This window comes from Vespa velutina, chromosome 17 (assembly GCF_912470025.1).
Source record: "Vespa velutina chromosome 17, iVesVel2.1, whole genome shotgun sequence".
Classification (NCBI taxonomy): domain Eukaryota; kingdom Metazoa; phylum Arthropoda; class Insecta; order Hymenoptera; family Vespidae; genus Vespa; species Vespa velutina.
Genome location: NC_062204.1, coordinates 2,487,789 through 2,502,788, shown reverse-complemented (window position 1 = coordinate 2,502,788; position 15,000 = coordinate 2,487,789). Strand labels below are relative to the sequence as shown.

The 15,000-nt window shown below is 31.9% G+C and overlaps 1 protein-coding gene across 4 annotated transcripts in view; it reads right to left on the bottom strand.

The window, feature by feature from the left end:
- LOC124955269 overlaps nucleotides 1-15,000 on the bottom strand; it is a 70,687-nt gene that overhangs the window by 1,630 nt on the left and 54,057 nt on the right. For 3 of the 4 annotated variants that reach the window (XM_047509437.1, XM_047509439.1, XM_047509438.1), the window contains 11 exons: nucleotides 4,447-5,298; nucleotides 4,036-4,247; nucleotides 3,765-3,865; nucleotides 3,512-3,628; nucleotides 3,201-3,351; nucleotides 2,683-3,021; nucleotides 2,196-2,291; nucleotides 1,972-2,101; nucleotides 1,693-1,862; nucleotides 1,450-1,557; nucleotides 1-1,343 (listed from right to left, as the gene is read on the bottom strand). The exon at nucleotides 1-1,343 is cut by the window's left edge and continues 1,630 nt beyond it. In XM_047509437.1, the coding sequence (XP_047365393.1) occupies nucleotides 1-1,343; nucleotides 1,450-1,557; nucleotides 1,693-1,862; nucleotides 1,972-2,101; nucleotides 2,196-2,291; nucleotides 2,683-3,021; nucleotides 3,201-3,351; nucleotides 3,512-3,628; nucleotides 3,765-3,865; nucleotides 4,036-4,247; nucleotides 4,447-5,298 (3,619 nt within the window). The remainder of the gene's footprint in view (nucleotides 1,344-1,449; nucleotides 1,558-1,692; nucleotides 1,863-1,971; nucleotides 2,102-2,195; nucleotides 2,292-2,682; nucleotides 3,022-3,200; nucleotides 3,352-3,511; nucleotides 3,629-3,764; nucleotides 3,866-4,035; nucleotides 4,248-4,446; nucleotides 5,299-15,000) is intronic. The other variant, XM_047509440.1, reaches the window with a different exon arrangement.

The window sequence follows — 15,000 nt, the reverse complement described above, 5'->3', positions numbered from 1 at the left end:
TGAATGTTGGTTGTAGTAGGTGAGGAGACCATGTGAATCTCGGAATATGCATCTGTTAAAGTATCATCGAGGGAACAGAAAAATGTCGACGTTGAAGTAGAAACCGAAGTTGGAAATTTGGCAATTCTACCCTCGGGTTGACAACTCGAAGCGTATCTTTCCATATCCTCGAGATTTATCTCAGCGGGTTTGTCCGAGGCTATAGTGAAGGGTCTTTCGGTCATTGGTTTTCCATCTCTTTGAAGAAATCGTGATTTGGTAACGCTAAGTTGTGAGTTTGGATTGATTTGAAAGCTACGAGGTAAGGATCCACATTTTTGGGGTGAAGTTGGTAAACCTTCACAGAGTTTGGTCAACCAAACGGCCGGTCTCGTTGGACTGTCACTTCCATTAACGTCTTGTTCCTCTTTAAGACCATCCCAAACATGTTGAAGATTATCATAGTTACCAAAACCTTTTGATTCGTCGGTCTCCTTTATGATATCCTGTTGTTGATCTATATCATTGATCTTATCTTTTCGTTCGGGACTAAGTTCAACTTCGTTAGCCTTCTCCGAATAATCCTGATCGTTACTAGTACGTATAGTTGTATCGTTTGAATCGTCATTGGCGGACGTTGAGTTCTCTCTAATTCTCAAAGCTGTCTTTATTATCTTACTTTCGGTAACGATACTTTGTCTTTTAAAGGCTTCGAAAAGGGCTCTCTTTTCGTGTACACGATTTACATTGTTCTTTGTATTCATTGTCTCATGTACGCTTGTCGTTTTACCATCCGAGGATTTTAAATTATCATAGAGTAACCTAAGTGCTGGCTGTGGCGTGTTGTCACGTGTATTATTAACCGTGGACAATGAGTTCCATGCGTTGTTAGTTCTCACCAATCTTTGGGTTTCACGATGAGACGTACGGACACGATTGTTCAAAGTTCCACCAACGTAATTAGCGTTCTCGCAATCACTCTCATCCGAAGTGTCGGCTGATATTCTCTTGTTAAATCTTTGCTGTTGTCTAACGTTTATGCTACTACTAGTCCTTTGCTTTTCCAATAATTTTTGAAATTCTTGATTTTGCATTAAAATATGACCAACTATTTCCTCAACTGTTTGGGCCACTGCCGGTGTAGTTGCCGTTTGTAGTTGTTCATTGTTCTCTTTGGTTTCAACTTGTTGAGAATTTGTTGGCTTATTATTATCCTCGTTGCTTGTATTGATCGTACGATCTGATTCAACTAAAGTCGTTTCCATATCAGCTGTTACCTCTTTCTGATCCTCGTCAGATTGATTCAACGAAACGTAAGATTGAAATCCCGGCTCTGATTTTCTTCTCCAGCCGGTGAAGCGATCCTTTAAAAATTAAAAACAAAAAAAAAAACAAATTCAGACACGTTCAACTTTATCATATATTATTATATTGATAATTAAATAATATACAAATGAAAAATATTTATACCTTTACTTTGAGAGTACGCCCGTCGGTACACCTGTTAAGATTTTGATCTCTCGAGTCGTGCATTTCAGTCTCGTTATTAGGATTTTTTCTCAACGATGCCGGCGAATCCTGAATAATCAATATATTTGGATTTATTTTTTTACACATATTCTCAGATTTAAATAATGTCGATGACGTTGAGAAAAAGCAATGATTTTTTTTTTTATTTCTTTTTGTTTGTTTGTTTTTTTTTCTTCTCCTTACCTCTGTGGTAGTGATGGCAGGTGATTCCGATTTTCTTGTATTTTTTTTGAACTTATGCCTAATACCAGTTTCTGATCTTCTTCTTTCTCTTTCTTGCTTACGTTTCTCTAAATATTCCGGCGGTGCCGAGTATAACTTTTTCGCCGAGCTTTTGTCAGTCGTAGAATCGTCTGTAATTATATTAATCATAATTAATAAGAATTAAAGTCACCGAATTAAAATCTTTTTCACTCTCTCTCTCTCTCTCTCTCTCTCTCTCTCTCTCTGTAATAATTTTACCTTCGTGTTGAGTCTGCCCAAGTTGTAGAAACAGTTGCCTAGCATGAGAAGGTATAACAGCGTTGTAATTTTCAAGGATTACCCTTTTTATTTGCAAGGTCCATTCCCTCTTTTGTTCCAGGTTGCGTGCCTGATAAGAGAAAAAAAAAAAAAAAAGAAAAATTAATTACTCCTTTTATTTTCATAAAAATTATTTCCAAGCGTTTGTTTTCTCTTTTATTTACCTGCAATGTATATTGCAACCTTGGATTATCGAAGGGTATCACATGAAAGCTTAATGGTTCTCCTGGGATACTTTCGATCAACATCAAATTGGAACACTGTGCGAAAGGATATTCATGATATTATTTATGAAATATTGAAATATATATTCGATTTGGTTAATATATAATTAATATCTAAATAAATAATACTGTATCTAATATGTTTTATTAAAAATTATAATATGATGATTATTAATTTATTGACTAATAATAATTAAAATATAGAGAGAAGAGATTAGAAGAAAAAAAATATATATATATATATATGATTTTTTATATTATTAGATCTATTCCTCATGGAATTAGGATTTATTTTTAGGATTGATATTCTCATTGGATTGATATTTTATTGGAATATATATATATATCCCAATTGATATATAAAATCATTTAGGAACATTTGAACCAATCATTATATATCATTATATATTAGAATATATAATTTTACCATGATATGAGCCTTGTAGACCAATAAACCATCTTCCTTCTTTTTCGTAAGGAGTAACATCCTGTCAAAGAGAAAAGCATGTCTCGGTGCTTTAGCCCCTCTCATTCTGAAGCGACCTTCAGCTATAAGTTCACCGCTGGTAGTTAAATCCGGTCCAGACCATCCATAAAGTAGCGATTGAATCTCTTGAACTCTTACTGCGTGCTCGTGTCTTCTCTTCATCGCGTTAATATGTTTTGCGATGCCAGTCATAGCTGCTAATGCACCCTCGATTGCACTTCTTCCCTCTGCCTCGTTTTCTCTTGCGTCACAGCCTGCCCCATATTCCTTCGATAAATTCTGCAAATTTATCGACAAAATGTATTCTCATTCGATCATTGCGAATTTAATTGATTGATTCAAAATAAAAAAAAAAAAAGGAAAAATAAAAAAAAAATTTATATACAATTTTTTCTTTCTTTTTTTTTTAAAGAGATCCAATCCAATTTTATATTATTATTTGTTTATAAATATTTTACCTCTAGCAACAAGTGATATTTAAGAATCCTTTGAACAGGCTTCAACAAAAATGATCCCAAAGGTAACGCGTGATCTAAAGCTGCCTGTCTTTCTCTAAACGCTTTGGCCATTTCCTCTTGTCCCATCAGATCGGTTAATACAGAGACAGTTCTATAAAATTTTATCATACAATACTTTTTTTCCCCTTCTTTTTTTTTTTTTTTTTTTTTTTTTTTTGGAGAATGTAGAGTAGGGGTGAGGGTGGGGGTAGAGGAAGAATATTAGAAAATTTTTTGATAGTATATATATAGATCGACACGTTCCCACTTACCTGGGATAATTCGTACAGTATTCGGTATAAACCTTAAATCCTGAATTATGCTTGATGAAAGTGTTAGCCACGCAAACTGGATCAAAAGCACATTTCTCGATTTCTTTTAGGAATTCTCTGAAATGCACGAAAGATGACGCGTTTTTTTTCTTTTCTTTTTCTTTACTTTCTTTTTTTTTTTTTTTTTTTTTTTAAATATTATTATTCCATAATGTCGTTCATTAAAATATTACCAATAAATATTATTATATACCTGTTGAACTTGAATATATCTTCTATATTGCTGAACAAGTCGCTTAATTGCAATTGATGTACAAACAACGTGGGATCGTCTCTCCAAAATATGAGATAGCCCTGTTTAGAAAAAAAAAAGAAAAAAAATAAGAAAAAAAAATATAAGAAAAAACATACCTTTTTAATATCGTTCTTTTTTAATCTTTCTTTAATCAAGAGAGAGAGAGAGAGAGAGAGAGAGAGAAATGCGAGAAAAAAGATAGAAAGAAACCTCAGAATATCCAATTTACCTGTATAACTTGTCGCAAGTGTTCAACATATATAGCTTCGGTATCGACGATTTCAAGCAATACTCTTTCCACGGGATTACGATGAGGATCGCAATAACGTGGTCGATGGGAGGACGTGTCTCCTTCGGCACTGTCCCTTCTTTGACCATTGGTAACATTACCAATACGACAGCTGGCTTCGGATACCGTAACCACACCGCTATCACCCGAACCTAGAAATAAAAGCATGAAGGGGTAAAAAAAAAAAGAACAATAAATATATATATATATATATATATATATATATATATATATAAATAAATTAATAAAAAAGGATAACATCACTGATCAATCTCTCGGAAGATCACGAGAGAACGTATTTAATTATTTAATTCGAAGGTATTCCCAATGTATATCAAAATTATTGGATACCTTGAGAACTGGCACAGGTATCGGCTAATGATTCGACAGAAGCCAAATATGGATTAGTCGCAGACGATGGATTTCCCTGATTGCTACAGCCACTTGACGATGTACTAGAGGCTATCGAACTACCAGACAATGGTCTTCCACTTCTACATCTTCTTTTATATCTGAGCTGAGTAAGCGTTCCTCCATTGGAGTTCTTGCTATTATTTGTTTCTTGTACATAAGAATTCTTCTTCTTCTTATCGTTTTCCACGATAACGTTGATCGACAATCTATTTCCATCATTTTCTTTTTCTACTTTGACGACCTCCTTCCTCTTTCTTTCTCTTTCTCTCTCCTCCTCTTCCTCCTCTTCCTCCTCCTCTTCGTCCTCCTCCTCGTCGTCGTCCTCGTTCTCGTCATCATCGTCGTCGTCGTTGTTGTTATTATTTTTATTGTTGTTGCTGTTGTTGTTGTTGTTGTTGCTGTTGCTGTTATTGTCATCGTCGTCGTTGTCGTCGTCGTCTTTGTTGTTGCGAACAAGATGTTGAGTTACCACAACGTCTATCGTACTTTTCGTATCCGTATCTTTCGTTCTCTCACACATATCCTCGCTCTTCTTATCCCGATGACTATTATTACTATTACTATTACTACCGCTATTACAGCTACTACCTTTCTTCGTAGCCTCCCCACAAAGCTGACCGAATATGGAACCTCGTTGTGAGTGCGGTACCAAACTCAATCGTTTCTGCAAAGCCGCTGGTATATTACAAGACGCTGAGAGGACTACTTGGTGATCTTCGTAACCATTTCCACGACGTGCCAGCTCGTCGAACATTCCCAATAATTGTGGCACCAAGTCCGTACTCGTACCTGAAATTTAATATTTCCTTTTTCTTTCTTTCTTTTTCTTTTTTTTTCCTATTTTATTTAAGATCTCGATCGATTAAGTAAGTTATCAAATTATTAGATTTATTAGGTTAGATGATTTAGACTTAGCATAGTTTTCTGGGGTTTCTTTGTTTTGTTTTGTTTTTTTGGGGGGGGGGGGCAAGGGGGTGCGGCTTTATGGTATATATTATATATTTGGGGATTTTGTTCTGTTTTGTTTTGTTTTTGTTTCTTTTTTTTTTTCTTTTCTTTAAAGATAAGTTCAATTTATACGTGAAAAAAAAAAATATATATATATATATATAATAAAAGAATATATCTTCAGAGTTTTCACTTAGATTACCGTCACAATTTCTACATTATTATATTTTTCATTATTATTATATTATTATATTATTATACCGTGTATTGTAGTCAATACATTTTATTTCATTTTATTTTACTTTTTTCTACGTGTCCCGAATGACGAACTTTTCATTATTTATTCATTGTATTATTGTAATCAAACAAAAAACAAAAAAAAAAAAAAAGAGACGAAGGAAAAAATCAAATTCTACCTATAAAAATTCTCCAAACGTATTCCATAGAATACAAATTGCAGATTGATTTCAGTATCAACGAATCGTGCCGATGGAAGAAAGAAAAAGGGACATCAAAGCGGAGACAACCAACAATGAGAAAAATAAGTAAGAGAAACTTCTCTATTAAGATGAGATGGGGTTGGAGAGAGAGAAAGAAAGAGAGAGAGAGAGAGAGAGAGAGAGAGAGAGAGAGAGAGAGAGAGAGAGAGAGAGAGAGAGAGAGTGGGGGAGGGGGGTAGCGATAGAGAGATGGGTATGGGGAAGAGTGAAATTTAATCGCTAGTACGATCATCGACCAATTAACACGGGACTAGTTTATCGGTGTTAAAACATTATCGTTGAATAAATTATAATACACGCATATATATACATATATATATATATATATATATATATATATATATGATTCGCATTAACTCTTTCTTATATATATTGCGTACAGAGTACGCAGCACGCACGCACGCACAAGCTTGGCCAAGTCTCTCGTCTGCGGCCGCACGATTGCTGGACTTGGTTGGACAAACAAACGAGCAGGATGATGGTTTCCAATTTCCTTGGCGGCAGACGTGAAATCAACGTTCTCCAAGTTGGCGGCGGCGGCGGCGGCAGAGGCAGAGGCAGAGGCAGTGCCGGCGACTGCATCGATGCGTTTCTTGCGTTCCCGCGTATCCTTTCCCTCTAACATGATATATACATATATAATATATAATATATATAGCGTGTCTATATATATATATATGTATATATATATATATATGCGCACTATATACACATACACTATATATTAACCCCGCCATATTTGTGATCTCAATCTTCTTTCTTTTACTACATTACGATGGAACGCAAGAGTTATATACAAACTGTTTTCTAAGCTGTATTTCTAAGCTGCATTTCTTTATTATTATATTCTTTATTTATTTAATTCTTTATTATAAAAATTCGATCATTGGTCTTCTGTTTTATATTTGTCGTTTTTTTTTTTTTTTCGCTGTCGTTCTTTTTCTTCGTTTTATTATTATTCCTTTTTTTTCTTTTTCTTTTGGATACGAAAAAGAGAAGAGACGGGAGGAAGTGAGAGGATGAGATTGGATCTTCGTTTTAGATCACACGTACGCTCGTGTAGAATGTTCATTTTATTTTATTTCTTTTTTTTTTTTTTTTTTTTTTTTTTTTTTTTTTAGATTCGCGCGTTAAAATTATAATTGAAAAGTTTGGCTTTACGTATTTTTGTAGATTCTAATTTTCGACAAAATGGTAATTCTATTTTGGTTTTATTTTTTGCTTCAAGTGGATTTTATTTACTTATTTATTCTTTTATGATTAATTTTGTAGTTTCTTTTTTTTGTTTGCTTGTTCTTTTCTATCTTTTTTTTTTTTTTTTTTTTTCTTCTTTTTACCTTAGTCGGCTTGAAATTATTTGAAAATAATTTCAAGCCGTACACACTTGAAGTTACATTTATATAGGAGATACTTTGAGCGATCATCATTTATACGGTATGAACAATTTTGTTTTCAAAAAAAAAAAATACCGTACGTTCTTCGAAGTCTCGTAAATAATGATCAGTAGGTTTGATGAACGCATTTCCAATTTTGTCATTACAAAAAAAAAAAAAAGAAAAAAAGAAAAAAAAATTAATAACATTCATGAATCACACGCGACGCAGAAATTGTCTTAATCGAGATCAAAGTTGATCCGGTATGTTTATAGTCCTCATCCTCTGCAGACACAACCAGGATTAAATTGCAACAGAGAGGTTTACTTTTAAGAAACACCCGGTAGATATATCTATTCCTCTAATGCAGAACGTAAGTACACGTTGTTCTTTGAAACGCGAACTATCTCCGCATGACTTTCTTTCTCTTCTTCGTTCTGGTTAACGGCCTCGATCTTCAACTTCTTGTGTTAGATATCTTTTATGATACATTAGAACTTTAATACACTTTTAATCCGCTCACACGTATGTACGTATATATACGTACAATGTGGCGCGCTCGCGCACATTGATACGTATTTTCATAATTCTTTTTCTTTCTCTCTTCTTCTTTTTTCTTTTCTTTTCTTTTCTTTTCTTTTTTTTTTTTTTATCCATTCAACTTTTATCAATCATCGATCGATCATAGAGATTGATCATCGATCAATCGATTCTATGATACTTTTATACAACTTGACACGGTTTTTTTTTTTTTTTTTTTTTTTTTTTTTTTTTTTTTTTTAATTATTTTTATCCTTCTCTTTTATCGATCGTAAATTTTATATTAAACATTTAATATTTATATCCTTGCGTTTAATTGTAAAGCTACGAAACGTTAATATATATTTAATTCAGTTTGACTTATGTCCAGTAAAAAGAGGACAGTAATAATAGAGATGTGCAATAATATGCAATATGCATTATACAATGAGATACGCGTTAAAGATTTATTTCTTTATAAAATTTTATTATTATTAAAAATTACGACGATTTATATTTAATAATTGTTTAAAAATATTTCTGATAATGATTATTATTTAATAATATTTAATAATTATTTTAATTTGATATGTCAAATAAATTTTACAAGAAAATGATATAAATCACGCGTTGATAAGATCTTAAAGGTATGAAATTTTTTTCATTGTATTTAAACAATTCTAAATTTAATTTTCTCTTTTTTTTTCACCCTCATTTAAATATATTCACGTAATAATTAATGGAATATTTATAATTTTCGAATTATTTTATCTACGATTAATATCTCCTTATTATTCTATATTTCATTTACACACTGAATAGATTTCTACATCGTGTAATGGAAAAAGGCTTCTTAAAAAGTTCAACGTCAAATTTAACTATGCAAAATTGATAATCGAGTATCGTTCTAAACGCTCGATCATGCGTTACGATATTTTGCATTTTGCAAGAAAAAGAAAATGAAGATGAAAATGAAGAAGACGAAGAAGAAGAAGAAGAAGAAAAAAGAGAAGAAGAAGAAGAAGAAGAAGATGATGATGAGGAAGCTGCGCGTTAATGATGATGCCAATGTAGAAAGAAAAGGAAAGAATAAAATTGAAAATAAAGATAAATAAAAGGGAACCAAAAAAAAAAAAAGAAAAAGAAGAAGAAATAAACATAAAGGAAAAGAAGTAAAGTTTGCAACAGGAAGAAATGAAGAAACAAAGGAAAAAAATTAGATTGAAGGCGCCAAACGCGGATGTCCGTGCATTTGCTCGATCGAGTCTTCTAAACGACGTTATCAAGATGGCCTTGATTTAATTGGACGCCTTCGTATGTTGTATATATATATATATATATATATAAATATATATATATAATATATATATATATCTTAAGCTTAGTTTCACCGGTACGTTCTTAGCAAAGAAACCGGCTACAATTTAATGACGTGAAGCTAACTTATCTGTTAAAGCAACGTCTTCGATGCTTTTCTGGATTTTATGCATTTAGTATTCCGCGTGTTACGCGAATTACTTTATTTCATGTCTTAATACTTTTCGTTTTCTTTTTTTTTTTTTTTTTTTTTTTTTTTTTTTTGATAAGGAATAAGAATCATTGCTTCAATTATTATTTTTTTGCTCTCTTTCTCTTTTTTCTTTTTTTTTTTTTTGCGACCAACCACACCAAGCAAATTGCGCAATGATCGATCCAATTTTCTTTTTTTTCTTTTTTTTTAATTTTAAAAACAATTCCGTTGAAATGAGTGATTATTATTTTTTTTTCCCCTTTGAAAATGATTGATCTATTTGTAATTATAGTTATTATAATTTTTTTCGTATGAAAATTCACGTTTCTCAAATATTTCTTTTTTTTTTTTTTGTATATGTATTTTAATAATCCTTGATATTAGAATAAATCGAGAATGTAATAAATGTTTGTTTTCATTCTTAAAAAAGGAAAAGACTTTTTATATTTATACTGATTATAATATTGAAATTTAGAACGCGTATTTCTTAGAACGTGTATTAGAACTGTAATAAATTTCTAATATATATGTCTCTCTCTCTCTCTTTCTTTCTTTCTTTCTTTCTTTCTTTCTTCCTTCTCTTTCTTTCTTCTTCGTCCTATTCGCCTAAACGCGAATGCAGAAGCTTAGGGTTACAACGTGCAGTCGATGCACTTGGCTGGGGCTACTCTAATAATAGGACTAGAGGACCAACTTTCGTCGCTTCGTTTCTTAGCCAGCTTGAACACATTTTCAAAATCGTATTTTAAAGGAACTCCGAATATTTTCTTCGTTTCCTTTACTATGTTCAATCGTGGATTTAGACGTATTAGAGATCGATAGATAATTTAGATACATAAAATGTATAGATGAAAATTAGTTTTACAAATTTGAAAAAAGAGAAAAAAAAGAAGAAGAAAAATGGATCAACACGAGAAAAAGGTTTCGAAGAAGGAATAATTAATCGTTTTTTTTTTTTTTTTTTTTTTTTTTAAATAATCAATAGAAATTATTGCAAATCAATTTATACCCCTTTCTTATTATTTCTCAGAAAAATACGTGCGCACGAAACTTCTATTCAATATTTTCTTGATCGTAGATTTGACAAACCAATACTATGAAAGAAGAATTTACTTGAAGTTGATCGTAAAATTTTTCTACAAAAAAGAAAAAAAAAAGAAAAAAAAAAAAAAATCACTGACATGTCAATTAAAGCACATTTTTTTTTGACCACCCCCTTTACATCAACCCCATTTGAAATATTTTGTCATAAATACGCATACATATATATATATATATATCTTCAAAAGTAACAAAGATATTTTAAGTTATCCGGTCAGCTGAAGCATTCTATACATATACGTACATATATATATATATATATATATATATATATATATATATATATATATATATATATATATATATATGTATATATCTCTCTCTCTCTTTCTTTTACTGTGTGTATGTATATGTGTGTGTATGTTGAAACTGCGGGTGGAACGGCCGATGGTTGTTGCTGGCCACTTGAATATTCTCTCCCTCCACACCCATCCCTGCCTGTTACCACCCTCTCTCTCCCTCTCTCTCTCTCTTTCTCTCTTTCACTTGGACCAAAGCCGAGGCCGTATTGCTTTTCGTCAATGAACGAAACGTTTTCCTTCTTCTTGCTTCTCTTTTTCTCTTCTTGGTTATTTTTACTCATCTCGTAAATCGACAAGATCTCCCCCCCCCAATCTCCACCCCCTTCACCACCTTCTTTTTTCTTTTCTTTTCTTTTCTTTTTTTTTTCTTTTTCTTTGGTGTCCATCGCTGCTCGGCATTCCATCGATGGCGCCAGAAATACTCGTCAATGACCCCGAAGAGTAATGCTACTACTACTACTACTACTACTGTACTATGTGAAATAATAATAACCGATCGATTTGTTTGTTTCTTTCTTGCTTTCTTTCTTTTTTTTTTCTTTCTTTCTTTCTGTCTTTCTCCTCTTCGTTTCTTTCTCTCTTATTTTTTTTTTTTTCTTTCTTTTTCTTTTTTTCTCTCTTTAATCTCGTCATCGATGTAAAACATTCGATTCATTCTTTGGGAGCACGTTTGATTGGCGTTTAAAAGCATTACGAACCTTTTATTATGTAACATTTAAATGCCCGTATATTTATAGAAATATATTTTTCGATATAACATCTCGAATAATTACATTTTTATTCGAAGAAATTTTTTCCAAAGCTAAGAAGAAATTCCTTTCTCTTCCTATTTTTTTTTCTTTTTTTTTTTCTTTTATTTCTTTCTTTTTTTTCTTTTTTTTTTTTTTTTTTTATTTTTTTTAAGATAGAAATTGAATTAACCCGACGATATTTAAATTCGATTTATTCGTTTAACAATTAAATATTTAAACGATTCTCTCAATTAAATTTTACTTTCCTTTCGCGATCGATTGTAATAAAATCAAATATTGCTTTGTTGGATTTTTTGTACGAAAAAAAGAAAGGAAGGAAGGAAGGATAGAAAGAAAAAAAGAATTTCTGTCCAACGTGGGTACTTCCATTTTTTTTCTTTTTTCTTTTTTTTTTTCTTTTTTTTTTCTTTTCCCCGTAAATACCTTGCTTCAAACGCTTCGAGTTAGCTCGACTGTTAAATCGAACACAGTAGCGAAACGTCAGATTTGTTTGATGCCTGAACACCCGTATTTAGTGACCGTAGGCAACTACTACTATAAACTAATATAGCTTTGTCTCAATCACGTTAGTTTTATACCGTTAAATATCAGTTCGTTCGCCGTCGTTGACCGGAAATATTATTAGAGTATATATATGTATGTAAGTAGATAGAGTTGAATAAATTTCGCCTTTCTCGAATTAAAACGCATGTGCTATTCGATTAGTATTATTCATCATGACGTGATATACATATATATATAAATTTTTTTATTCCATTTATATCTTCTATTATATATATATATATATATATATACATATTTAGAATATATTTTTAATATAATACACGTACACATACAAGAACTCACATCTGTATACATGCGTATACATAAAATATACATGCGTATATTTTATTTAATACATACATTTCTAATTAAAAATCTTATCTCTTTGATATAATCAATTTCATTCTCTCTCTCTCTCTCCCCCTCTCTCTCTCTCTCTCTCTCTCTCTCTCTCTATCTTTTTAATACTGTAATAGTCCGATTTCAAGCAGTAAAATAATTTACAACGATTAATTGGCTAGTCGCATTTTTAATATCACGCGTTAACCAGAATGACTTTTTTGCATTATGTAATCGAAACGTTACGCAAGTATCCACGGTGTGTTTATAAGGTTAAATTGAGGGTTGTGAAGGGGAAAGGAGAGAGGGAAGAGGAGAAGGAGGAGGAGGAGGAGGAGGAGGGATAGAAATTTTATGACTAAAGGACCCTTTCCTTCTTCTTCTCTCGAGCACACACCTTATCTCAAAATGAATCTCACGAGAGTACACGATAGTTCGTGGCTAGAGTTGGCTTTCTAACTACGTTAGAACGTGTGAGAAGAGTTGAACGAGAGAGAGAGAAAAAGAGAGAGAGAGAGAGAGAGAGAGAGAGAGAGAGAGAGAGAGATTTAAATCTAGTCGAACGTAATATAAATAATTATATTAATAACAATGTTCAATTGAAAATTTTAATGTTAAATCGATCGTTCACGATTAGATCTACCATTATTTATATTGTTTGAAAAATTATTCCTTACCAATTTCGATAATAAATTGATTTAAATTATCTATTATTATTTGGAAATAACGTGTAAATTCATTTATTTCTACATTATATATATATATATATATATATATATATATATATAAATGAACACGAAGAAAAATGAATAAAAAAATAAATAAAAAAATAAATAAATAAAGGATCATCACATCCTACGCTTTTGCGAATGTTGTTCACTTCGTGAACCAAAAAAGGTGAGGCAAGAATGTCTCTCTTTCTCTTTCTTTCTCAAGTAAGCCCTTAAAGAAGAATCGAAAGCCTTCTTATTCACCTCGAAGGGACACCTTAAAGGCGTGTCCTTTCTATAAGTGGCCGTAAATTCTTTGGATTTTTGACCGGTTAACGTCATAAACTCAAAGTACTTAAATACGTTTGAAAGTCTATGAGTGCCTGAGAAATTCCTACTCGACACTTTAAACTTAATGTGTCATTTTTATGATCGAGATAAAAAATTAAAACAAAAGTGAAAAAAAAGGAGAACAAAAAAAAAAAAAAAAAAAAAAAAAAAGATAAAAGAGCTAAACAAAAAAGAAATTGTCAAATCTTTCATAATATAAAAATTATTTCTCGTAACAACGAACGACACATTTATCATGTATATTTGATTTAATGATTTTTTGTTAATTAAAAAAAAAATTTTTATTTTTTCCTCTATTTTTTTTTATTAAAAATAGAATATATATATATATAGATAAAATACAGAAGTAGTTAATAATTAATATAAATAATAATTTAAGGACAATTGTTTCTTCTCTCTCTCTCTTTCCCCCCATCTCTATCTCTCTCTCTCTCTCTCTTTTATTTTGTTTTACTATGTAAAACAACCTCGTTGTAAGGGTCCCCATCGAAAACGTCGATTAGCTAAGTCCATTCGTGTCGGCACGAGAGTGAATAACAGTTATACTAAACGCACGACGTTTCACGAGGAGAGCACGCTCGTCGCGTCGTGACTTGAAAGTGCCTGAACATAAAGTGTCTCGTTATCGTTGTACTCTTTTATATGTACGTTCGTTGCGCCATTCGACGACGTTGACGACGACAGCGACAACGAAGACGACGACGACGACGACGACGACGACGACGCTGCCGACGACGACGCCAACGAGGACGATGATGATGACGACGTCGAGCACACGCGGCTCACATGCATACAATCATAGTTTGAATATCTCTAAGGAGAAAGAGAGAGAGAGAGAGAGAGAGAGAGAGAGAGAGAGAGAGAGAGAGAGAGAGAGAGAGAGAGAGAGAGAGAGAGAGAGAGAGAGAGAGAGAGAGAGAGAGAGAGAGAGTAGTTCGATCGACAGTTCGATTGTTGCATTTATTTCGTTTGGCTATAGAATTACGAGTAGATACTTTGACTTTAAGTGAGAATGCACATTTCTTACTTTCTGACCTTCTTTATCTATGATCTTTGATTTCTTTTCTTTTCTTTGGTTTTTTTTTCTTTTTTTTTTTTTTTTTGTTGGACAGATAGATCTCGAAGAAATTATATTTGGATCATTCGTGATCTCGTGTATATATCGTCGTCTGTGTGCTTTCTTTTTTTTCTCTCTCTTTTCCTTATTTCGTTTTACTTTTCATTTTGAAAAGATCTCGAAAGATGATTTATATTAGTATTTCGAGACATTATGATATTATGATATTTGTAATAATAAGGATGGTAAGATCGATAGATCTTTGAAAAATGATCTCGATCGTACGCGTAATCTTATATCTGTCGTTGTCAGTGTCATCGATCTTTTTTTTTTTTTTTTTTTCTTTTTCTTTTTGTTCTTTTTTTAGTTCGTTTTGTTTTGTGTCTTTCTTTTTTCTTTTCTTTTATTTAATTTCGAAAGATAATATTATTAGAAACATTCTCGATAATAAGATTGATAGATCTTTGAAGAATGATCTCTATCATT